The 25,989-nt window shown below is 35.4% G+C and overlaps 2 protein-coding genes across 2 annotated transcripts in view; both read left to right on the top strand.

Moving 5' to 3' along the window:
* Positions 1–8,475, top strand: part of LOC131845790 (beta-arrestin-1) — a 104,205-nt gene extending 95,730 nt beyond the window's left edge. The window contains exons 7-14 of the mRNA XM_059194885.1: positions 397–410; positions 501–722; positions 1,851–1,983; positions 2,554–2,714; positions 5,518–5,661; positions 5,949–6,035; positions 6,379–6,498; positions 7,531–8,475. Coding sequence (XP_059050868.1) covers positions 397–410; positions 501–722; positions 1,851–1,983; positions 2,554–2,714; positions 5,518–5,661; positions 5,949–6,035; positions 6,379–6,498; positions 7,531–7,618 — 969 coding nt within the window. The 3' untranslated portion in view covers positions 7,619–8,475. The remainder of the gene's footprint in view (positions 1–396; positions 411–500; positions 723–1,850; positions 1,984–2,553; positions 2,715–5,517; positions 5,662–5,948; positions 6,036–6,378; positions 6,499–7,530) is intronic.
* Positions 8,476–14,184: 5,709 nt separating this feature from the next.
* Positions 14,185–25,377, top strand: LOC131845863 (U2 snRNP-associated SURP motif-containing protein). The gene is made up of 18 exons (XM_059195005.1): positions 14,185–14,500; positions 15,061–15,154; positions 16,064–16,256; positions 16,763–16,925; positions 17,455–17,620; positions 18,323–18,486; positions 18,808–18,873; positions 19,340–19,383; positions 19,777–19,997; positions 20,471–20,582; positions 21,253–21,495; positions 21,715–21,901; positions 22,040–22,289; positions 22,734–22,950; positions 23,519–23,672; positions 24,360–24,448; positions 24,567–24,638; positions 25,131–25,377. Exons 1-18 carry the CDS (start codon positions 14,426–14,428, stop codon positions 25,342–25,344), a joined length of 2,724 nt encoding a protein of 907 aa, XP_059050988.1. The 5' UTR covers positions 14,185–14,425; the 3' UTR covers positions 25,345–25,377.
* The last annotated feature ends 612 nt before the right edge of the window (positions 25,378–25,989 follow it).

Genomic DNA, 25,989 nt, shown 5'->3' with positions numbered 1-25,989 from the left:
ATCAGCTGACCGAAAGCTTGTTTAATATAGCAAAATTTTGTGAAATCTTTTAAAGACTTTGTCTAATCAAACTCCATCTGAATATAGGCTATCCTTTGTCGCAAATGCGGATGAAAGCGTTTAGATGAATATTTTCATATTAAAATGAGAACGCATGTTCCTCTACTTCTTCTTCTTTGTCGATTTCTTAAGCCTGAGGGTAGTGACCCCCAGGAATGCTTCTCCTAACCAAATCTCTCCAGGCATCTCTATCCTGTGCCAAGTGTTCCTGTTCTAGCATGTATATAATGCTGTTTTGATTCAGATAGGCTATTAACTTGATTGCTATTCCATTTACGTAAAAAAGTTAGGTTATTATAATCCAAGTAAGTAGTAATATATGTATACGGGCGGCAGATCTACCCGGTGACGGCAGCGGGCGCCGCCGGTGCGGGTGTGATTGTGGGCGCTGGCGCGGTGCCCGCGGTGGGGGCCGGCCCGGGGCCCGCTGTGGGGGTCGGCGGGGGGGCGGGGCCCGTGCGGAGGCCGCTGACGCGATTACAAGAGCGGCTGGTACGCAAGCTGGGCCCCAACGCGCACCCGTTCTACTTCGAGTTGCCTCCGCACTGCCCCGCCTCGGTAACGCTGCAGCCTGCGCCCGGGGATACTGGCAAACCATGCGGCGTCGACTACGAGTTGAAAGCTTTCGTCGCAGACTCGCAAGATGATAAGCCGCACAAGAGGTGATTTACTGTCTGTTACGCCATCTTTTCTACCTGACTTATATATAATGTATGTCGCAAGACATAATATAAGTATAAATAAGTAAGTCTTATTTTATGAAAGCCATTAGATTGAAACGCAGTATTAGAAGTACATTTTATACTTTGTAGTTATAGGTTTTTTATTATAGTATTATTGTATGTAATTTATTTGTGTATTATACATATATTTTTAATATGTGTATGTATTTGATATAATCACTTTCTGTCTTTTTACTACCCAAAGGTTGTCTGGAAAAGATTGCTTAAGCGATAAGATCTCCGTTTGTACCTTTTTACTCTATAAATTATGTCCATTGTATTTAATTTCAGATGCAATTATAAATAATAGTTATACACATAGGTATACTGTATTCTGTAGGTATAGGTGTACTCTATTGCATGTACTTATACTTTTCAATGGTTGCAAGTTCAATCGCCGTGCCGTCCGTATTGCAAATAGTTCAATATATTCAACTTATTAGATTAGAACATTCAAATAACTAAATGTTCTTTAGAAAATTAATTTAGAGATATATTATTCTGTTTGCCAAATATTTTTAACTATAAACTTTGAACATCCATTACTTTAGATATATAAATTTGCCGACGATCTACTTCGTAGACATTACTTGTGCATTTGTAAATAGCAGTAAAAGTATTTATGCTGCGTTTTATGACTTTCCAATACTGTTAAGAGCTTAACTTAGGGCGGAGTCACACGACCGGTAGTTCACAAACGGAACTATTTATTTGATACTTTGCGAAATAGAATAAAACTGTACACGTAGAATAGATGAACTGATTTATTTACTAGGAATTTTAAAAATTCAATTCATTATCTAAGTATTTTGATCGGAAGTAGTTGTCTTTAGTTGACGATACTTTCATGTGAATAAGCCTTTATGACTCATAAATACTGAAGTCGTTTGTGTATGTGGGATATTTTTAAAGAAATATATTACGGAAGATATATATTATTTTCAGTATGTACATTCGAACTCAAAAAATGTATGCTATTTTCTTGATATAAGTTTTCCTGTTTTTAATATTAGTATATTACATATATTGTTTAACGCTCTAACGTATAATAAATTTGTCAATTTACAGGAATTCAGTACGATTAGCTATCAGGAAGATAATGTATGCGCCGAGCAAACAAGGCGAGCAGCCGTCCGTTGAAGTGTCCAAGGAGTTTATGATGAGTCCCAACAAATTGTACCTAGAAGCCTCACTTGATAAGGTGACTATAATAAATTACTGCACAACAGTAATCGCACTAAGTGTTCTTTATTTAATAACAATAGATATACTATATACCTTAATGCTTCAAATAATATAATAAGGTTCAAAATACATTAAGTATTAAAAAAAATGTATTTGAGTTTTTATATCGGTCGGTGGTCTAGGCATTTAGCTTACTGCTTTACTTCCGATGGACGCGAGTTCGATTACTCGCACAGTGCAAACATTTGTACTCATATTCATCAGTATGATTGTTTGTATCGGTATGGGTGTTTTCTATGTATAATTTATATGTATTTACAAAAATCTAAGCATTTATATCAGTTGTCTAGTACCCATAACACAAGCTCTGCTTACCGTGGAGCTAGATGGCGATGTGTTAATTATCCAGGGGTATTTATTTATTATTATTATTTATATCAGTGGTCGAGTACCCATAACATAATATATGGTTAGCTCGGGACTAAATGAGCTGTGTAAACTGTCCCAGGTTATTATTATTATATATCGTAATATATAACCATGTGCTTCTTACCAATGTTCAAAAATGTGTTATAATTTCTATTAGGAGCTGTATCATCACGGTGAAAATATAGCGGTGAATGTACACATCGCGAACAACTCCAACCGGTCGGTGAAGCGCATCAAGGTGTCGGTGCGGCAGTTCGCCGACATATGCCTCTTCTCCACCGCGCAGTACAAGTGCACCGTCGCCGAAGCAGAGAGCGAGTTAGTACATCATTTCTATTTAAGTAAATTCACACTGAGTTATAGACTAGTTCAATTTTTCAACAATACATGTGTGAAAAAAAATATTTAGAAAAGCGAATAGAATTATAATAGTATTGAATCTGTATCTTCGAGCTAATTTTACACCATGACAAAAATGGCTGCTGGAATCTGAAAAAGCTGGAATCTACAGCTTTGAGTTAAGTTAGAGTTACACCATTAAGTGAATCTCTTAGTCACTATTCTGAATCTCGAATGTTATAAAAAATAATGTTGAATAAAAAAACTTCGTAATATTATTCATACTCAGAATGATTATTATCTATATGCATATGTCTATAATAGCAATTGAAGGCCACTGTTAGCATATACCCCATACCTATATAGACTGAATTACTGACTGATCTACATAAACCAGTATGTACTTTTAATATCCACAATGCGTGACATTTAACCATCATTCTTAATTGAACAATATGTATAGTATAATTTATAAAAGTATATATTACTTATTATATTATACTCGTATATATGTATATTTTAAAATTATTCATTGTGTATATATGTAATCTGTTTTTGATACATTACAGAAATTAATCATTGCACAAATCTGGCAAATTAATAATGACGTATTAATATTCATAATATAAATACTACTTATATTGTTTTAAATTTATGCATATAAAGTGTATATATCCACTAAATATATCAAGTATATAAAATAGATTATATATTTGCTTCTCATACCGATATAATTATAGACACACGCAGACATGAAGGCAGTGCAAGTTTGACAAAATGTTTCTGATCCAGGGAACACAGGTCGAAGGTGAAGAGATTATTTAAATTGCCCTTTTTTCGGATGTTCAGTAAGAATTTAAACGTAGAAGCTCTGTAAGTATGTTTGCGTGTGCTTGCATCCAAATACTTGCATACAATATATATATTTTATAATGGATATTGAAATAGGATATTGTAATTTAATGAGTGATTAAAATACTGAAACAAAACTTTTATTTTGATTAATACAAGTAATTTAACAATTAGGGGTTTCTACTATTACGAAAAGTTGGTTTTAAAGATGTCCTTATTGAAGTATTATTTACTGTGAATAGTTTCATTTCACCCCGGAAGACTTTCACTGCTGAACAAAGGCCTCGCCTAAAAACTATAAATTAGTTTACATTATTTTATTACTACCAACCATAATTATGTACTTATTAAAATGTACCTATATATGCAACACTAAAATGCAATAAAAAAAATTATAAATATATACTACTACATCGTACAAGTGCATTTATATATCTACAATAAAGGCACCCCACTCCGATCGATCCCCCATCCAATTCAAACGGGGATCGAAATTACGACGGCTTGAGCCGAGGTTCGAAACCCTAGTGGTGCCCTCAGACTAAAGTCGTATCCGTCAGGCAGGAGCTAGCCTTCAGCCGCTCCATAAGTCCTTCCGCGGGTTTGGAGTGCCATCTGCACTCGCAGATCTGCCAACAGCATTAGAGTAGTCCGAAAAAAAATATATAGGCACTTGTATGATAGTGTATTGAGTACGTAACCCAACTAAACGTTTGTTTCAGTATTTAAAACATCCTGTATATTTATGTTATTTTCAATTGGAAAGTTACAGTGTGATTTGAAATTTATTATGACTAACTTGTTCTATAAGTTTTCGAAGTTCCAGAGTGTTATTTGATAGTGATATTATCATCTTATAGAACTTCATAATTGATAAATGCCATTTTAGTACAATTTACATTTGTTTTTTTTATTGATACAATTACATTAATCGCCTGGTCCTCAAGTGTGTTATGAGAAATTTGGCAACTAACTCTTGTGCACCCAAATCAAAACTTTTAAACATGATATTGAGAAAATAATGTTTCCTACTTTACCTGGTTTTAATGGATAAGTATGGAATTGTGTACTCTCCTGCTCTAATGGTATATACAGGCTAGCCAGAAGTAGACAATGTTATAATATCTCAGGACAACTAACACGGCGCCATCTAGTTCCAAGCTAAGCAGAGCTTATGTCATGGATACTTGACAAATAGATATATATATACATAAATACATATTAGGGTGAGCACTAATTTACTACAAATTACCGCGAGCTCTGCGTAGCATGGGAATAGATGGCGCTGTATGAATTGTCCTGGGTTATTGTTATTATTATTAACAGTTTCGACAGGGGACTGCATGGGCGTCGACCTATTGTGGTACATATCCCCTCCCCCCCTGAAAGTCCTATTTAAACTCGAACCTCGTCAATATATTCAGTCAAAATGTATATATTAGCTATAATTTTATCAATATTAATAACATCCTTGGACAATTAAAACAACACCATCAGTCTCAAGTTAAGTAGAGCTTATCTTATGGGTAAGCCTGAGTTATTGATATAAATAAATGGATATTTGTTTTGTAAATATGTACCTTCAAGATATACCTACATAGTAAACATCCAAACTGATACAAGGAATCATACTCATGAAAACAAATATTTGTACCGTGCGGAGAATCGAACCATCGAACCATCAATTGGAACTAAGCCGGTGTGATAATCAACGTTAATGGCATAAACGCAAGGCAATGAATGGCTTTGCCTTTATTCCATTATTTGGAGTTCAAATTCAGTTAAAAAATAATATAATATTGAATAAATTGCTTTCAGCAATAAGGCTGTCTTATTGTAATTATACATGTGTACATATATTGTTTATGACTTTTTTACTGTACAAATAAAGTATTTTCTATTTATTTATCTAAAATGCTTTATTTTGCAGGGAAGGCTGTCCTGTGGGTCCAGGTTTCACGCTCAGCAAGGTTTTCACTCTGACGCCCCTACTCGCCAACAATAAAGACAAGTGGGGACTTGCGCTTGACGGTCAACTCAAACATGAGGACACCAACCTCGCTTCTAGCACGCTGTTAGTACCGCTGTACATTTACGTAATTTCTCTAATACATTAGAGTCTCGTGTAACAGTGTTTGTTATGGAACTCCTCCGAAATGACTGTAACTATGTTTGTTAGGCTAGGTGTTAAAAATATCCATATGTAGAATATTTATTATTAAATTTTATTAAAATTTAATTTTAATGCTAAATATATTGATGAGATTGAATCGTTTAGTTCGGAAGTAATATGTAAGGAATAATGTTGTGTGACGAAATATGTGTACGGGCCTTATGTATATAAAAATAAATGTTTTCCAGAATTGCGGACGCAACGCAGCGAGAAAATTTAGGTATTATAGTACAATACAAAGTCAAGGTGAAACTGTGCCTCGGACCTCTTGGCGGGTAAGAATAAATTATGTTACTTCAACATTAATTCAACTTACTCTAAATAACCCATAAAAAAAAGAAAATTTTCCATGACGTCAATGGTTGACATATTCTCTGGCTATCCCATCTTGGATTACAGTGGCAAAGGTATATTGTTAATACGAACAAAACAAAACAAACAATAAACAAAATTAAAACAAATCTATCCTTTATATAATACTAATTAACTTGTTAAAAATAACTTGTCAAGAATTATTAAAACCTATATAAAGTAGCGTTGTCTGTCGGTAAAATGTTTGGTAGGTCACATACCATTTTTATAAGGACATTAGTATAGCGAGTGTGTGTTGTCTTGCAGGGACCTGAGCGCGGAGCTACCGTTCATCCTGATGCATCCGAAGCCGGAGGAGGAGTCGGTGCGGCCGCTGCCCGAGCCGCCGCGCGTCGACCACGACCTCATACAACTCGACCTGCATCCGTCAGTATCACACTACGTACCATAACTATACTAACTGCTTAACACGGCTTCGATCTACAATTGTATTAATTATAGATTCAAGCGAAATTACATACAGCCGGACCTGCATCTGTCGGTACCCTCACCACATACCATAACCATACTAACTGCTCAACGCGGTTTCGCGTCACAATTATATTAACCATAGATTCAGGCGGAATTACATACAGCTCGACATACATCCGTCAGTACCGCACCACATGCTATAACTATACTAACTGCTCAACGTGGCCTCGCGCCACAATTTAATTAACTATAAATTTAGGCGGAATTACATACATCTCGACCTGCATCCGCCAGTACCCTCACCACATACCATACTAACTGCTCAAAGTGGTTTCCCACCTTATTTAAATTAATTATAGATTCAGCCGGAATTACATATAGCTCGACCTACATCCGCCAGTACCTTCATTACATACCATACTTCCTGCTCAACGCGTCTTGGCACCACAATTACATTAACTTTTGATTCAGGAAAAATTTCAGCATATATTTCCTTTATTGTAAAACGTATACACTATTTGACTCTAATGAATTAATGCTAGTTGGTAGTTTGTATTCACCAATTTAAACTTAAAAATGTAAAGTTACAATTATTAAACGAACAAAACGCAAATTTCTTGCTGGTTCTTGTGATGATACAGATTGCAGTATGAGCGGTAGATTAAAAACATCAGTATGACTACTCGAAAGTGCTTAAATTAAGTTATCTTTAAATAATTTTCTATTCTATTCTATTCTATAGGATATATTATTTTATTTAAAAAACTGATTAGACAAAAGATTTTATAAACGATATCAGTTTGAGTTTCTTTCCACTTCTTTATAACTAAAGTAGGCATTCAACCTACGGTAGAGTAAGTGATAAAAAACTATAACGTAAATAAGTTTTTATTCACTTATTTCGGTGTCTCATATGAATAAAATATCGTCATATATACATATTTTTTATGTTTATGGCTAGTAAATAACATGAAATTGATAACACAGGGACGAGAATGGTCAAGAACAAGATGACGATATAATATTTGAAGACTTCGCGCGGCTGCGGCTGAAAGGCGGTGAGACGGACGCCTGAGCACGTCCCTTCCGCCCCCACTGCCCCCGGAGCCCCCCCTGCCCCCGATGCCCCCACGGCCCCGTCGACTCGCACCAATCTATGCACAACTCGACACGGACAAACATACGCAGTGTGACCTTTTACGCTAACGTAGAATTTGTGATTAAGCAAAAGAAATTTTATACGGGTTCAAAATCACAATGTGTGTAAAGAATTATAATTGATACAGTTCAGTGGTATAACATTACTGATAGGCCAGTTGGAGTTTTACAAGACAGCCTGAAGAACTGTTTTCATACACGAACGAGATGGGTTCACTGATTTGTATAACATAGCAATTATGTCCACATACCCATAGACAATAGACAAAACGCCGTATCCCCTTACCTAATTTCTTCTTAGTGACTCTTCTATATGGTTATATATAAATAGATGAAATTCTAATTCAGTTTTGTTTACAAAAACAACAGTATCTATTCACTAATAATTGCTTGTTTTATATTAATGTTGAAGCCGAATTTACATTATGAAACTAATGTAACAATAAATGACAATTGAAAACTCCGCCCGTTTCAAAGCTTTTGTAATACGAAATTGAAATAAATGTGAAACTATTTTTATACTACTGGTTTCGTAATGTAAATTGGTATTTACAGTTCATGTAATTAGAGAAATGTTCTGCGGTGAATGTTAATGAAGAGATCTTAAGGCGCGATGTATGTGATAATGAACAAACTAACCAATGAGGCATTCTGTCCATGATCGTAATACTACTGGAAAGAAATAGCCACAATATAGGAATCATATTATAATAATAATAAACAACGCCATCTAGTACCAAGCTAAACACAGCTTGTGTAAAAAAAAAGTATTTCTATTGAACCAATAGAAATACTTTTATTTTTTCAAATACATTCATAGAAAACACCCAGACTAATACATATAATTATAGTCGTAAATACAAAATTTTGAATCGATCCCGCGACCATCGAAAGTAAGCAGTATTCGATGCGGTTAGCGCCGGAGGATATATCTAGTATTATAATAATTTCATATAAATAGCAGCAAGGTACCTACACACCCCTTCGTCATCTCTCGAGCTGGAGAACGTTCTTTAGAAGTTTTTTCTCACCATAAAAAACTGTACCTATATAACGCGGATGACGTAATATTCGCGTATTAGTACAATTTACAAATCCGGCGAGCCCTGTTAATTATAATATGATTCACTTAAAGTGACTATTTTGAAAACTCTGTACAGTATATGTTGAAGGATTTTACTATTCACAATATTGTTAAGCTTCGTTCACATTTCACGGAAATGTCTGGTCTGCACGGGACCTTATATTACATGTACAATATATGAAGATGTAAATTTTAAAAAGAAGTTAGGTAATTTTACTGCCCGGCCGAGAGGACAGTTCCGTTGAATAGCCAAGAAGTATTAGCATTAGTACAGAATTTTATATTATATTCAATGTATATTGTATTTCAAAATTTATTTTAATAGGGAACCTATTAATGGAATCGTATTATACAAGTACAACTTTAATTATTATTATTTAGATTTATAGATTACACAATTCCATTATTAGTTATCGATATTTATAGGTGGATTTGGACTATATACGTCAGTAGCTAAAAAGAAGCAAAAGTAAAAAAGCCTTAAAAACATTTTGTGACACAAGAATGAGGCATCTAGTTGGTCCTGTCATATTTGATAGCATTATCATTTTTTTGGAGTGACAGGAAATATATTATAGAGTGATGATAAAGAAACACATCTATTGTAATTGTGGATAAAGTACGTACAAAACTATCAGTTATTCTAACTATAGTTACAATAATGAAAATAACTGCCAGTTAACAAACATATAAGTGAGTTGCTTGGTTTAAATCCACCTTAACGTATAGTACAATATAATATTGGATTTTGCCTGAAAACGTGCATTTGATATATTTAATAGTGTTTTTTGTAATTCTGTAATATTATTGACGGTAGCGGTGTATGTATGTAATTCATTATTGTTGATGTTGGAGGTAACTATCTACTACACTGACATTACATTAACTTGACGACATATATATATATATATATATGTATGTATGTATGTACTCTTAGGCCTAGGTATATCATAAAACTGTGTGTTTACCTCAACCTCATATCTAATTCAGTCGCTTGCTTTGTGAACTGTTTCTGATGAAGTTTCAGATAAGACCACTGCCTGACTAAGATGGAATTTTACTCAATTACAGGATAGGAGACATCTTATTCCTCTGGAATGGCAAGAGTAGTATATTTATCAGGTGATACCACGGGCGTTACATGATAAATATAACATAAAGATGCCGGTGTTCATATAAATACATACATAACTGTGTGGGTACACAGGTATCTACAGTGATAGTTACCACTTACCATCAGGCAGGCCGTCCGATTGTTATTACTTCTGATTACAGTAAAAATACATCTAACAGATAAATATATGTGACGTTTGGGAAGTATCATAACTTTTCTCTACTTTCTTTTCGATCTTGGTAACGTTTTTTAGTATTGATCAGTCCATTGTCAGAATCAGCACTCAAATTGTTTACATATCAATGTAAATGTCAGAATCCGTCAAGTTATTGTAACGCAACTGTGTAGTGAATGTACCATTAATGTATTAGTGGCGGTAGGCCCGCGGTCGTTGACACACGGGGTCTAGAAAATTCTCCGCCTGTGGCCTTCAAAACTGAATTTAAAATGATTCTATATTATGAAATTATAATATCATATATCATTATAATGTTCTATTATTTGTTGGAAATGCTCCGCTCCGCGCGTTGGAAGTAACGCATGATTTTTAATTTTGAAATAATGCAGTTAATCTAAAAATTGTAGCATCAATTGATATACCACCAATTCGTGGAAATAGCTCTAAAATTGTTCAAATTGTAATGCAAAAAGAATTCATCTGTTTCTGAATGTAGTATTTTAATTTAATTATATGTTAACTCATTTCCACTAACAATTTGCACTAGAATCTAGAACTTCCTTCTAGACTGTTAAACTTTATGTTGAACTCCAGATTGTTTGATGCAATCTAGTTTAAACAATACTGTCATGAACATATGATTTAAATTCAAATATATTTCGCTTTAATTTTTCCAGAATGTGGTAGTATGTCAATGTTAAATACTGTCTATTTTATGTTCAAGACAAGGATGAAGGAGAATACCCATATAGTATAGATTTACAAGTCCAGCCAATGTGTGGAAGCGGTGTTGTCTGGTTTCAGCCCAGTACCACAGAGCAATTATTCTATGTATATGCTTACACATATCTTCGTTAGATTGTTATCATAAATTACTTAGTTTAAATATTCGCCATAGTGGATGTTCCATTTATTACATAGTTTCTTGCTCTTTCATGGCGACAAACATTTTACTTTCTTATTCATAAAAAGTCCAAACGTCTTTTAGCTGTTGAATTCTGTCGTCCCTTTTACTCCAGCTATTTTCTTCAGTTGAAAGAAAGGGACAAAACACTGTAATTGTGAAATTATGTAGGTAGAAGGTAATATTTTTTATGAATAATAGAGTTAGTGTTTGTCAATTCTGAAGAGGTATATTTGATGCAAATATAAAATGAGTTAACGTTTCGATAAGTTAATTAAATAATGGATATTGTTAACAGTTTACGTTTTGTTTCATAATATTCATTATTTAAACATACATGACCGTTTGTTCTGTGCCTTTGACGTAACTGTTTTAGAAGAAATATTTCAATAGACGCCGCACAGGTTTGTTGTCACAAATAGTTTCATATTGAGATTAAATGTGCAAGTGTAAACTTGTGTTTACATGAGGTTACTCATATACAAACGCCTCCTCAAATATAATAGTAACTCGTTTCATATTACATTATAATATAACTTCCTACAGACTATATTTCACAAAATATGGGATTATTTCATATTAGCGATATATATGTATATTAGATAATATTAATAATTTTCGCTTTTATAGTGCAAATACCTATGTATAAGGAAGTCAAGTCAGTCTTACTATAAAGTAACTGTGCTAATATGAAATAACTCCTACAAAACATATATGAATCGACACATTGATGAAACAAAACAAGATGCACGTTTAGCTCAAAAGTATACAGCTAATAATGATGGAATAGTTGGTTGAGGAATTTAAAAAATCATCCGCGAACCCGTAAATCCCGTATTCATATTAAAAAAAAGTATAAATATTTACGAATAATACATAGACAATATATTTATATTTTTGCAGTATTTGTAAGAACACTTGACAGATTTAAGAAATTACTAGTCCAAAATGTGCGCAGAATTTATTGCGTTCATTTTCATTATTGCTAGGTGCGTTGTACAACAAACTACGGTCTTCTATAATTACTATACTCTTTCATAGAGATACTAATGCATTTTATTGTGCATCTTGGGTCGTTTATATATCGATGAATTCGACATCACCATTTTAATTGCCGTCAAATTTGTATGTGATGTTAAGGATAATCTTGAGTATTTAAGTCTTTATTAGTATCAATTTGTTACGTGTTTCATTGACTCTGTCGTCGTGCTGGCTGCCACACAGGCAGCTACGGGCCAATACACATGTCTTATGATGACTACTCTATGACAATGTACATTTGTTTTGTTGTACAGTAAATAGGTGTGTAAATTATGTGGCATGTTTACTTGTATAATAGCTTTATAATGCACAAAAGTATTTTAACACCTCGGTGTAAGCAACGAGCCATAGACAATGGAAACTTTTTTTTGGCAGTAAAGTCTGAAATAGGAATTACGAATGTGCTTTTACTAAACTTCTACACGTCATTTTGATATTTTGTGATAACATTTGTAAATGACTGTACATATACAAATACTTATATACTGTTAACATTCATGGTGATTTTTATAATGTTATAGCTATTTTCAATATTTACTCATGAAATTGAACTTTGAATAAAAATATTATCACCAAGTTTGTCTGTAATACATTTGTATTTTTATCTCAGCTTGTTATTTGTACCGAGGTCATATAAATTAATATTTACTAATTTTACAATGCATTATTATTCTAAATGATTGTTTTCATTTCTATAAAGTTGTATTATTTATGTAACGTAAGTATTAAATGGAAATAAACGAGGTGAAATAATGAATAGAACAAAATAAAAGACGGAACAGTGAATTTACAGCCAATAGGTATATTATCAATGGCCTATTTTGGCGAAGATATAAGTACAATTACCCATTTTAATGTATTATAACGTTTGCAGAGGCTACCTTATTTTATTCTAGTTTTCTTTTCCATGCACACACAACAGTGGAGATTGTCTAAGTACTGACCACTTGGCTGTAAACTAATCCTGTTACTTAGTTACTATTTATTATATGTTACATGTGACGAAACTATTATAGCCGCTTATAGGTCAAAATATTGTTGCAGCGGCCCAAGTTTTACAAGAACTTTCTGCAGATAAAAAAAATCGCACACACTTTTTATTTCATTTTACATCGAAATCTTTTTGATGTATACTTTTTCAATAAATATGTAATCAAAAAATATATGCATTTTAATTTCTGTCCTACTTTTTATTTTATTTGGTAATGTACGAAATTTATTTTGTCTACACAATAGAATTAATTTCTAAACTAATTACGAGGATATATATATATATTTATATATAAGTTTTACATACCTACTACCCAGTAATATAATTGTATTAAGGCAAAGTGATAATGACAAGTAAAAAGTTCTTTTAATTTGAATTGTGACGACCACAAAACAAAAAAAGACTACTACTTCATAACTTAGATTAAGTTATTCTAATTATATTACTCGCCTAAAAGGCTTAAATCCAGCCACTTCGGAGTCGTTGCCCCGGAGTAAATGACAAAGGAATTCGCCCCGAGGCCCCAACATTCAGCTTTTTTTAACGTTGGGGAAAATTCCTCATGGAGACCCGTCCATCTATGGGGTTGGACGGACGGGTATTGTGAGAGTCACCAAAAACTCCGAGGTATTCCTCCTCGCCACCGTAGTGCCAGGGTCGCGGGAACAAGTTCAATCAACCGCGACTCCAACGGCCGGGACGAGCCCCACCTGGGCTCACTGTCCCAGACTCCCAGCCCCCTTTCGTTGGACTATTGGCCACTATGTTAATGATAATCTGAAGGCATTATTAACGCGAAAGCATTGTTTGGTTCTAGTGTGCCTCAGGCTGAATGCCTGTGACACACCAGAACCAAACATTGCTCAGCCACCGTTCCCCGCAAACGTGTCCATGGGGATAGGGGACTTAAGAATGCTAGAACATACGAGGAGGTTTTCCGACCAGCAACCCCAACCTTCACCTCCCTAGGGTGTGCGGATGATCCGTCATTAATTCATTCCAATACTGTTGTCAAATATTAACATAGTGTGGTTTTTAGTTTTATGTAAATAACATTAATATATTAATAAAATTTAAAATTTATATTGACATAGTGATTACATGATCAATGTCAAATATTAACTAAATGTCAATGTTAAAGTATAATGTCAGTCAGCTACTGACATTTAATTCCTGTACGCGTATTCTTTTGAGGTTACTTTATTATTATGTTTTTCATTTTAATTAAATATTAATACATTATTATAGTAATTATGTGAATATATTCAAAATTTTCTGATATTCAGGACATTAACTGCTACAAGTGCTGGTATGAATACATAGAATGCGCACTATTTAAGCAAAATAGCTTCGGCCTCTGAATTTGGGCATAATTCATTAGTTACCGACGCTTTAGCTCTTTTGCAGCAAAAATGGGCACAAGAGGATTATCAAAAAAAGAATTGGAGGAACTAAGAAAGAAGGAAGAGGAAGAAGCGGCGGCACATGTAAGTAAAAAATATGTTGTTTTTATTTCGATTTAAAATCAAATAACTACATGTAGGTCTATTTTAATGTACTAATTTATTTTCTAGACAGTAATCTACTATCAATAAGGGCTAGATGTTGGTGCTATTGGTTGTAACATTAATTTTACTTAATATTATTGTCAAACTTTGTATCAGAACTATGTAAATCAATTAATAGGTAACATGAAGTAACATCTTAAATATTCATAGAAAAGCATAAAATCCCTGCTTTCTTCTGTTTGTTTCTCTATTTACTTTTTCTAAACTACACAATGAATTATTACAGTTTTCATTATCATTTTAAGTATTCTTCTGAAAGGCACATATTGTTCTATGACCACACACCAGTTTATGACATACACCAGTGTGAATCTGATTTGATTGCTACTTTATAAATGAATTTGATTTTACTAGTCATATTTGTATATACAGTAAATTATATCACACTACATTCTGGCACAAGCCAGATGATTCTTCTTTCCTATAAAAATATATTATGTGTAAATGTTGTTGTTATAATAGTAATAATAAATTTCCAGGTCTTCAAAGAATTTGTGGAGACGTTTCAAGAAGTACCCAGCAGTACTTCTAAAGTGTGGGTCAAGGCAGGCACTTATGATGCAGGAGCTAGAAGTAAGTATTTGCTATTATATTTTATTTAAGTATTGTCTTTTGTTTATGGATCTACAGGTTAAGTAGTAAAATAATAACTTATGTACAAGAAAACTGAATCAATTTAACCAACAAAGTGAAATATGAAAGATGTGTATATGAAAATAAATTTTATACTAAATTGATCTCATGATTAAGTATGTAGTATGTAGAAATGTGTTAAAAAATAATTAATTAAATTAATTTTCGATTTTCTACTTTGCTTCCATGAGGATATTGTTGTTCTGATTCATGACTTCTATTTCAGTTTAGTATACATTTTATGACTAGCCATATGTAACAACATCACCTAGTAGAAGTTCATTCATTCATAATTTAAGAGCCACACTCTTGTTAGTTTGCTCTTGGAGCACTTGCCATTTCCCACAATCCTCTTCCAATTTCTTTAATCTGCTTGATGTAATTGTGACATATTCTCTTCCCCACTTTTCTTCTATTTTTTTTTTAATAATAATATTCATAAGCGCATCATGCCATATAAAGTGCTTTAACATTTTTCCATATCTAGTAAAGGTATAATGTTATAAATAGCATATACACTTGGCATCCCACAGTTCAGTATGTTACTTACTGAACTGTGGGTATGTCAAGTTTTCATTAATCATAGTATCAACATAATGTTTCTAACTATCCCATTTGGGATAATAGTCTTAATAGTATGTTTGTTTTACTTTATTGATATAGCATGTTGTCATATAGCCTTTCTCCATAAATATATCCAATACTAAAATAATTTTCTAGATTGGTTAAGTAGATCCAGAGATTACCCCCTACCAGCTTGCCAAGTCACGAATTATACCTCTTTATAATATTAGTATTGGAGATATTTTCCAAAGCTGAACTATATATACAAAATTATATTACTTTCAGAGGAAGACACTTCAGAGCGAGGCAAATTATACAAGCCTGTGTCACGTTTGGAGGAGAAGCGTGGCGGATCTGAAGCTGATATGATGAGAAATCTCGCACAGCGACCAGATCCTCCCGGGAGGCCGCGCTCCAAACAGAAGGGACAAGACAAGAAGAAAAGTAACCTGGAATTATTTAAGGAAGAACTACGACAGTAAGTATGAGATTAGGGAACACATTGCCAAAATACCAAAGAGCAGATTGATGAGATGAAAATCTTTTTAATCTATACAATACTAGATGCATATTGATTTGACCATTCTTTGACAATAATCTAAACCTAGTTTCATTATCTGTCGCCTAGCCTTTAGATGGTATAAAATATATTTTTGTTTATTATTATTAATCACTCGAGGAGCATCTTTAGATAATTAAAAATTTGTAAAATAAATGTAAAGTCTTGAAATAGTATAAAAAAATATGCTTATTTTTTAAACGTGGGCATCCGAATTAACCCATCATGGAGTTTCCGAAGTAATTACCTCGTATCTTGCGGTCGCCTATTCCTCACCCCATGACCTTATGACCAAGCTTGCCCTGAGTCCATGAACCTGAACCTGCATCTTCCTGTTACTTAGATTCAAGTCAATCATTAGCCTTTTATTTTAGTTACCATGTTCACCTGAACAGCAGATGTCTCAAACCACAATAACTTTATAGGATACAAGAGGAGCGTTCAGAACGTCACAAGTACAAGAATGTGTTGCGCGAGCGCGGCGTGGTGGGCGTGGAGCCTGTGGTGGACGTGATGCCCGACGTGGGCTCCTACGACACTGGTGACCCCAACACTACCAACCTATATTTAGGCAATTTGAATCCAAAGGTAATATATATATGATTGAGAATCGTTATTGCATTATTATATTACTAATGATACCAGTAACATAGCAATCCTGTACAATACACATAGCGTCATCTAGTCCCAACCTAAAAGAAGCTTCTGTTGTGGGTATTAGACAAATGATATAAATACATTTTATTTGTAAATACATGGAACCAACTCAGACAGATGCAAATAATCATACTCATGAATACAAATGTTTAGTCTTGCGAGGAATTGAACCCGCGACTATTGGAAGTATAGTAGTGTCCTAAATGTTACGAAAAACTTGCTATAATACACACTGTAACATCTCACTCACAACAATCACTGTAACAACATCTCACTGTAAAATCGGCTAAAGCAATTATGAGACAGTAAAGATTATTTACGTGCACAAGCGGAGATAAATATAGATTTTTTTTATAATAGTTTGATTAATTTATAATTATTATGAAAATGTCTCTAATTTTCATTCTTAGAGGCGAAGGGGGTTGTCGAGTAAAAATTTTATTACTTATTTAATATGCAGATAACAGAACAGCAGCTGATGGAGATATTCGGCCGCTATGGTCCTCTGGCCAGCATCAAGATAATGTGGCCGCGCTCAGACGAGGAGAAGGCGCGCGGACGGAACTGTGGATTCGTCGCCTTCATGTCTCGCAAGGACGGGGAGCGGGCGCTCAGGTGTATAAACGGTAAAACCTTATGAGAGTTTAAAAAGACAACTTATAAATAGTATAATATTGTTATCATGATATATCAATAGATGGCGTTGTCCTAAAATTACATAGCGCTATAGTTTTGTTTTATATATATATATATATATATATATATTATACTATATTTTATATTATATTTCTTTACCTGAAGTGGAACCTACCAATAAACCCTTGCATTCACGAATAACTTTGCTTTATAGTACCACTAGGATTTTGTTTCTAGTGATTTTTAAGGTTTAGTTTATAGTAAAGTACAATCGAAACATCTTGTTCATCTTGTTGTGTGTCTTTGTTTTCTGTGCTATTCCTACGACATATGAAACTTGTGAAATTAAATACATTTTTATTTTGAAAGAGTCACAGATATTTTCTACTATAAAATCTGCATTATGAATATATCTTAAGCAACATAAAGCGTGCTATTTAAAAGTGCTTATATTAAATTAATTTGAATATAGATTATATTATTTCTCTTCTGTTCTATAACCAATTTTCTTTTATATGTTATCGATTGTGTAACGAAACATCTCTCGCACGTAGTTAATCTAAATTTTTATTCTATGATGCCTACTAATTTCACAAGCAATACATCTTAACCTTCTTACAACAATTCACCTAATCAACATAGAAGTAGCATTGACAATAAAAATACTGCATTTTAATTATGCTTATTTCCAGGTAAAGAGATAATGAATTACGAAATGAAATTGGGATGGGGGAAGGCGGTGGTGATACCCCCCGTGCCGATTTACATTCCACCGGCTCTACAGCAACCTAGCAAGCCGCCACCTCCCTCCGGACTACCGTTCAACGCGCAGCCCCCCAAACATCTCATCAACAGGGTACCTATATATCATATACACTACACGCACAGCCGCCCAAATAAGAGCCTAATGCGGACAACAGAGACCAATATACAATATATCATTTATTTATTAGAATAATTAGATCATTTAATACTAAACTGTATTAGTATATCAAGTTAGTAGTATTAGTATTATACTAAATGTGAATTTTTGATAACGTAAGGTATGCTTAATTAATTATAGTTTTATCTTATTTCTATTGTATATATTTAATTATGAGAATATGAAAGTTTGTGTGACAATAAATATTTCTGACTGTATGTATTTAGTAATCTAATAAGATTTAACTGTGTGCAGATTCCGCGTATTCGGCCTGGTGAATATTATCCTAGTGATCCTGAAGATCAGCAGGCTTATGAACAGGTATTATGATATGTTTATAATGTATATGATATGTATATAATAATATATAGGAGGATGCTAAGCGAACTTTTTTTTCGGAATATTCTAATACTATTAGCCGCAAAGGCCTTTACAGCTTCATTAAATGATAGAGTGTAGAAGCACTCCAAAGCTGCGGAAAGAGTTATGGAGCCTCTGAAACCCAACTCCTGCAGGAAGGATACGACTTTAGTCCAGGAGTTAGAACCACGGCTCAGGCCGTCGTAATTTCGATCACCTTTTGCATTGCATGATCAGGGGCGTCGGTGACAGAACGGAATGTTGTCGTTTCAAAATTTCTATTCCATTATGATTGGTTTGCATGTTCAATAGAAAAAGAGAAAGATAATTTACATCAATAGCTTAAGTACAGTAGTAAGTAGTTAGGTAGTCGTTGGATTTATTATATTTGCTATTGTAGTATTTTATTTATGTGTTTTTATTTCAGATATTATCTCAGTCTATTGTCAGAGTCGTAGTACCAACAGAAAGGTAAGAACTTTATATTTATTACCTATTGCGCCAGAAGTAAATTAGAGTAATAATAAGGTACTAAAAGGGGTTATCACATAAGCAATCTCTTCCAGACAACATTTGGGTAGACCCAAAGGATTGTTAGGAGAGAAGACAGAAAGTTTAGCAATAAAACATAAAAAATGTATAGTGATATTACAAATAAATAATAATACTTCTTCTACGTACATATATGCGTTATACGTATCTACGTATATATATATATATATATACGTTATTAATATTGCCCCGAGTTGCAATAGTAGTTTCACCTCCTATATAATATGTATGTTGAACATCGTCATAACTGGATAAATATGATAGATTAAAAATAAACAAATCTTGGAATTCTCATTTAAAAAAATATCCCAGAAACATATTGATGCTGATCCACCGCATGGTGGAGTTCGTGATTCGTGAGGGACCGATGTTCGAGGCGATCATCATGAATAAGGAGATGAACAACCCGTTCTTCCGCTTCCTGTTCGAGAATCAGTCGCCGGCGCACGTGTATTACCGATGGAAGCTGTTCTCCATGCTGCAGGGTGACTCGCCCAAACAGTGGTCCTTGGAAGATTTTAGGATGTTTAAAGGTATATATTTGTTTTTATGTTCTCCTCAAATAGGTAAATTTTTAGGAGCATTAAAGAAAAAAAACTATCATAGCTTTTTATCAAAAAAGTTAATTATTTGTACTTAATTAAATATATTTAGTCTGTGTACGCAACAATATGAGCCATCACATTAAAACATGATCTTTATGTGTAAACGTGTTTTAATCCATAATAGCTTGTAGGGACTGAGTTGCTGTGAACTATGTCCCTGTGTGATATATAGTTTATTTGGTTGTTACTAATCACACACAATTACATGTTCATAAATATAGACAATATATAGTACGGCATAAGGTTTACAAGTTTGTGCAATTATGTGTGATCCGCAGCAATACAAAAAAGTCGAGGCTCAGCATTGAACATTGTTCAAAGAAAAAAACACTGATTTTAAAATTTTCAATATATGTTGCTCTTAAAATAATTGTATTCAGCAAGTAATATATTACTTGTAGGTGGTTCTGTTTGGAGGCCGCCGGTGATGAATCTGTACACGGCGGGCATGCCCGACGAACTCGTCGAGGAAGAGGACGCCAAGGATAATATACGGGGCACGCTCTCCAACAAGTACGTACTACTGTATTTGTATGTAAATATAGACCATTTTATTATGACATAGGTACATAAAATGCCTGAGCATGTTACATTACTAGGTTAATGGTAGTATATAGGTATATATAGGTTAATTTTAAAAATTCAACATTGACCTATCGGAATTTTTTTGAGTGGTAAACGATGGAGGCCTGTTGATCGAACTTCAGTGAAATTTAGCCCTCGATCGGTTAAGTCGTTTCGGAGGAGTACCGTTACAAAGAGTGCAAATATGATCTCTAAGATCGCTCTGCGCTTCGCGTTCCGTTCATTTAGTATTATGTATTACTTTATTGAGATTTTTCGCATTTTTATTAAAGTGTAATATTGTTTATAATTTGAGCAGTACGTAAATAGTTTACATACATACATCGCTTCTGGTGACATTAATGACAGATAGCATAATATAATAAGATAAAGACTCATGTATCCATTTTATTTTATGAATTTATTCTTTCCTTTTCATGCATCGCGTTGATGACATGATTTTTATATTATATAGGTAAATAAGAATATAGGAAAAATACAACGAATATTTCATAATATTACACATAAAATCTAGCATTAAACAAAGCAAATCCGAACAAACGTAGACATAATTCGAAGTACTCGTAACGTATTAAACATAAATAATGTCTGGCGGCAGTCAGCGCGACCGGCTGGAGGAGCTGGTGCGGGGGCTGACGCCGGCGCGGGGCAGCGTGGCGGCCGCCATGGCGTGGTGCCTCGAGCACGCGGAGGCGGCGCCCGAGGTGGCCGCCTGCCTCGCCGAGGCGCTCGCCGGCCCGCACACCGCGCCGCCGCGCCGCGTCGCGCGCCTCTACCTGCTCTCCGACATCCTGCACAACGCCGGCGCCAAGCTCACGCACGCCAGCGCCTACCGCGCCGCGTACGTACCGCTATCTCCACCCCTTATACGACTCTAGCCTCTAGCACGCCGTATACGTACCGTCCCCTCCTCCCCCTGTACGATGCCAGCCTCTCCCGCGACCGCGTACGTACCGCCTGTAGCTCCATCTGTCCGTCTACTCTTTCTGAAATTTGTGAAAGTCGACTTACAAATATAGTTTTCGTAAATGCCTGGCTAAGTAAAAAGTATATGATACAGGTTCCAGCAGCGCCTGGTGGAGATCATGCGCGCGTGTCACTTGGCGTACACGCAGATGCCATCGCGGCTGCAGCAGGAAGGCTTCCGCGCTCGCGTCACACGCATCCTACAGGCCTGGGCCGATTGGGCCGTGTACCCCACTGATTTCCTCATGCATATTAACGACGTATTTCTCGGCATCGATAAGGTAAGTAACCTGTGAAGTAAAGTTCCAGCTTTATTATATAAAACCTAGTCTTCGCTCTTTCGCAAAATATGTATACCTATGTTGGAACTCCATGAGTCCTCGGTCTCGTATAGATATCTAACGCAATATCTCCCCCAGGAGGAGCCCGTACCGGCGGAAGGTGGAGACGGACCAGAGGGGGAGGCGGGGGAGGGCTCGGCTGCGGCGTCCCCCGCACGCTCGTCCTCCTCCGAGTCGTGGGAGGGCGGCGCGCTAGACGGCGCCGCACTACGACGCCTGGCCGCCGAACGTCGCCACGCGCCTCCTGCCCGCCCCTCGCAGCCGCCCGCCCAACACGCGCCGCCCACCCCGGTGGCCGCCCACGACACCGACATCGACGGCGTGCCAGGTACTGCCCATACTCATATCTTACAGACAGTTTAATGAGTCAAATCAGTCGTCGGTATCGTTAAATATCAGTCGAGAGAAACTGGCAGTATATTTAGTTAAATTCTTATTAGTATTTAATTTATAAGTGCAAAATATACATATCTTGCTTATGCTTAATACAGTGAGGACCGGCAGCATCAGCCCTTATTCATTAGCTATAAACATTCAGTGACAATTAAACAAATATTTTATTAGTCGTCGTTCCCATCTCCATCTCAAGCTTTAGTTAGAATATTTTGATACTTGAACGAGCCGAATTTATACTTAAAATTAAAATTAAATTATTAAAATTACGTTGTGTTACATAATATGAGTAACATAGCAACTATATGACATTGTAAAATAAAATTAATGTATATGCAACATAATTGTGAACTGTAACAATGGTAAATGTGGTCGGCAGTGGACGAGGACATAGACGGCGTGCCGCTGGAGGGCGAGGCGGAGGTAGAGGGCGGCGCGGGCGCGGGCGGCGGCGGCGCGTTCGTGCCGTCCCGCTGGGAGAGCGTGGAGCCGGAGCCGGAGCCCGAGCCCGCGCCGCAGTGGGCGCCGCCCTCCACGCCGCCGCGGGACCCGCCCGCCCACCGCCAGCCGCCCGCGCCGCCGCCCCTCGCCGACTCGTGAGTACACGCGCGCACCCGCCCCGACATGTCCACACGCGCTCGAACGTCCCAGAGACGACAATAACATAGAAAACATACTTATATAAAAAACTCTAAAGAATTAAAAAATTCAAAACCCTAGACAGAAATTGACCATTTATTCAAAAAATTAACATCGTTTGTGTACATGTATACATACATATGGTAAATATATTGTATGACGATCGTATTATATCGTGTCATATTTAGAACAAATTGCTAGACAATTTAAAAAATCTCAATGCTTTAAAAAATGTTTATTCATGTGATTTCTTGAAAAATATTACTCATATATTTGTTAATTTCAAATTTGTTAATGTCAAATAGTTAAATGAAGCCAGTAATGTGATTATGATGTATTTCTAAATGGTATCTCATCATTTCGAAATTGACACCATTCTGCTCAAATATGCTTTTTAATTCCGCTTTAACATGCATATTAACACATCGTTTGTGAGACCAATTACGGGACTTCTCGCAGATGGAGCTATAGTAAAGATAATGTAAGATGAGTGATGTTTAGTGAGCGCTTGTTTGTGTTGGGCAGCGAGGAGCTGTCCCTAAAGCGGGAGACTCTGCGCGAGATCGAAGTACGCGTGCTGAAGTACGCCGACGAGCTGGAGGCGGGAGTGCGCGCGCGGCGGCCCGGGCTCGCCGCGCACCAGCAGCTACACCACTATCGCCGCAAGCTCATACGGAAGGTACTGCCTTACTATACTAGACATGTTCTAGAGTACACTCCGGAAAGTAGCAAACGTATCGTAATACTCGCAGGTGAGTGACGACGTACGTAGGGTTGGTGAAACTGGAAGAGAAGGACTGAAGATCCTGCCTTGGAAGAGCCGTATGTCCAGCAGTGGACTGCTGTGGGCTGATGATTTAAACTTTGCATATAAATACATAACAAACTAATTCAATGCGAGATTACGTATACTTCAAAATACTAAAGAAACTAAAGAAATACATTCTTCGTTGATAGAAATTGTATTTCATTACCGAAACAATTTGAAAATACATTTAAATTAATTTTATTTTTGGCTACCCTAGTAATGCACTAAGTATGACGGCCTCGGTGGTCTTGCGGTTTAGCACACCACCTATTTTCGATGGTAACAGGTTCGATTCCTCGCACTCAAATATTTGTATACATGATATGATTGTGTTGGTCTGGGTGTGTTCTAGGCATATTATGTATGTAGTTACAAATTATATCTGTCGTCTAGTACACCTATCATAAGTTCAGCTTAGCTTCAGAATAGATAACGCTGTGTGAATTGCGATATTCATTACCAGTTACAAATTCAGTTTTCTATCGAGCGGTACATCCCGTACTATGTCTACTGTATGGATTAAATATTTAATATGATTATCTTATGTGTATAAAACAGGCGGCTCGTGAAGCGAAGGAGGCTTTAGAAGAAGCCAGAGAGTCCCCGGAGCCGCGGCGACGTTCGCCAGATGAGGATACATACTCTACGTACGTACCGTTGAATATTACATATATAATTATTATATGACTCTTTAAAACCAGTTCCAAATTAAACATGTTATAGTTACTTTAAAAAAAGTTAAAGTTTTATAAATTATTTTCACAGAACATCTTCAAAGAAATCAAAGAAGTCACGTGAACCATCGTTATCTCCGCCACCTAAACGATCGCGATATGTGTACGTATTTAATTACTTTAACATCGTATCTGTGTGTATTTAAAAGAACAAAATTGAGTTTACTACGAATTAAACATTTTAAAATGTCACTTATCCAATTTGTTTATTAAAGCTGTTTATTGATAAGAAACTCACATATTTATGTTTAATAAATTATCATAAAGTTCAACATAAATGATATCTAGGAATACTGAAAAACAATATGGTGAGAGTGAGTACAAAGCGTAATTTAGGATTCAAATTTATCATCCGAAAATAATGTATTAATATATATTTGTAGTACTCACCCCAATTTCTAGATTAAAGATGAAATATAACATAGAGCCTACGGCCTATGGCATTGGAATAGTAATAAAATACTAGTTCAGTGAGAAGTAAAATATTAGTTTGTAATTTCTTGCGTTACGAATGAGTGGTAGAACCAAAAAATATGACTATTCAAAAGTGCTTATATTAAGTTTATTTGAATAAAGATTATTTCATTTCTTTCAGAGATCGAAAATCACGGTCACGTTCAAGATCTCGAGAAAGAGACAGGGAACGCGATCGTTCACGTGAGAGAGAACGAGAACGGGAACGGGAACGAGAAAAAGAAAGGGAGAGGGATCGTGAGAGAGAAAGAGAACGAAGACGTGCACGTTCGCCGGCCACGCCCCCAGGTCACCATCACAGAAAACACAGTAAACACGCCAAGTACAAGTACTAGCAGAGTGGAGTCTTATGTCGCTTTAATGTAAATAAACGCTTTAAGATATTTACATATGCATTTTATTTATCCGAGATTATTTAACTGAGGTAGACTTTTTCTTCTTGAGGTTTTGGCTATTGTCAGGTACTAAGACCTGTAGCACTGCAACCTGCACAACTATTGTGCCCGCCCTTTTTCTAAGTTCGCTAATTAAACGAGTTAGGGATAAGATTTGAAGGATATTCTTAGGATCGATGATTTTTGTCTACTCGGGATAGAGTGTAGTACTTTCCAAAAGAGATATTTCGTTTATGAATGAGTGGGCTACCACCACATTAGAGACACCACAGTAGAGAAATGCATAAGTTTATTAAATCATTTAATAAACTTATGCATTTCTCTACTAAACAAATCTCATATCGATAATGTAAAATGGGTTTTAAGTAGATCTTTACTTACTACAATAAAAAATCTCATTATTGTATAATGTTTAATTAAACAATTGATTCAATACTAAAATATTACATATTTCCAATAAAATAAGTTGCATAATTGAATTTAAAAACAATAGAAAACAATAAAAAAAATCATAAATCTCATAATCATAATATATAAAATCTTTATATTCTAAGGATTCTACCTACAGATAAATTCTTACCAAAT

This window comes from Achroia grisella, unplaced genomic scaffold, assembly GCF_030625045.1.
Source record: "Achroia grisella isolate CSIRO2021 unplaced genomic scaffold, CSIRO_AGI_Agris_v1 utg487, whole genome shotgun sequence".
NCBI classification, from domain to species: domain Eukaryota; kingdom Metazoa; phylum Arthropoda; class Insecta; order Lepidoptera; family Pyralidae; genus Achroia; species Achroia grisella.
Note: the sequence above shows the minus strand (reverse complement) of the source record. Positions and strands in the feature narration are given on the sequence as shown.

Coding starts and splice junctions, on each gene's coding strand:
- LOC131845863 (XM_059195005.1), top strand. CDS start 14,426: ATGGGCACAAGAGGATTATCAAAAAAAGAATTGGAGGAACTAAGAAAG. Junction 14,501..15,060: donor AGGAAGAAGCGGCGGCACAT/GTAAGTAAAAAA, acceptor ATAAATTTCCAG/GTCTTCAAAGAATTTGTGGA. Junction 22,951..23,518: donor CCGCCGCCCCTCGCCGACTC/GTGAGTACACGC, acceptor TGTGTTGGGCAG/CGAGGAGCTGTCCCTAAAGC.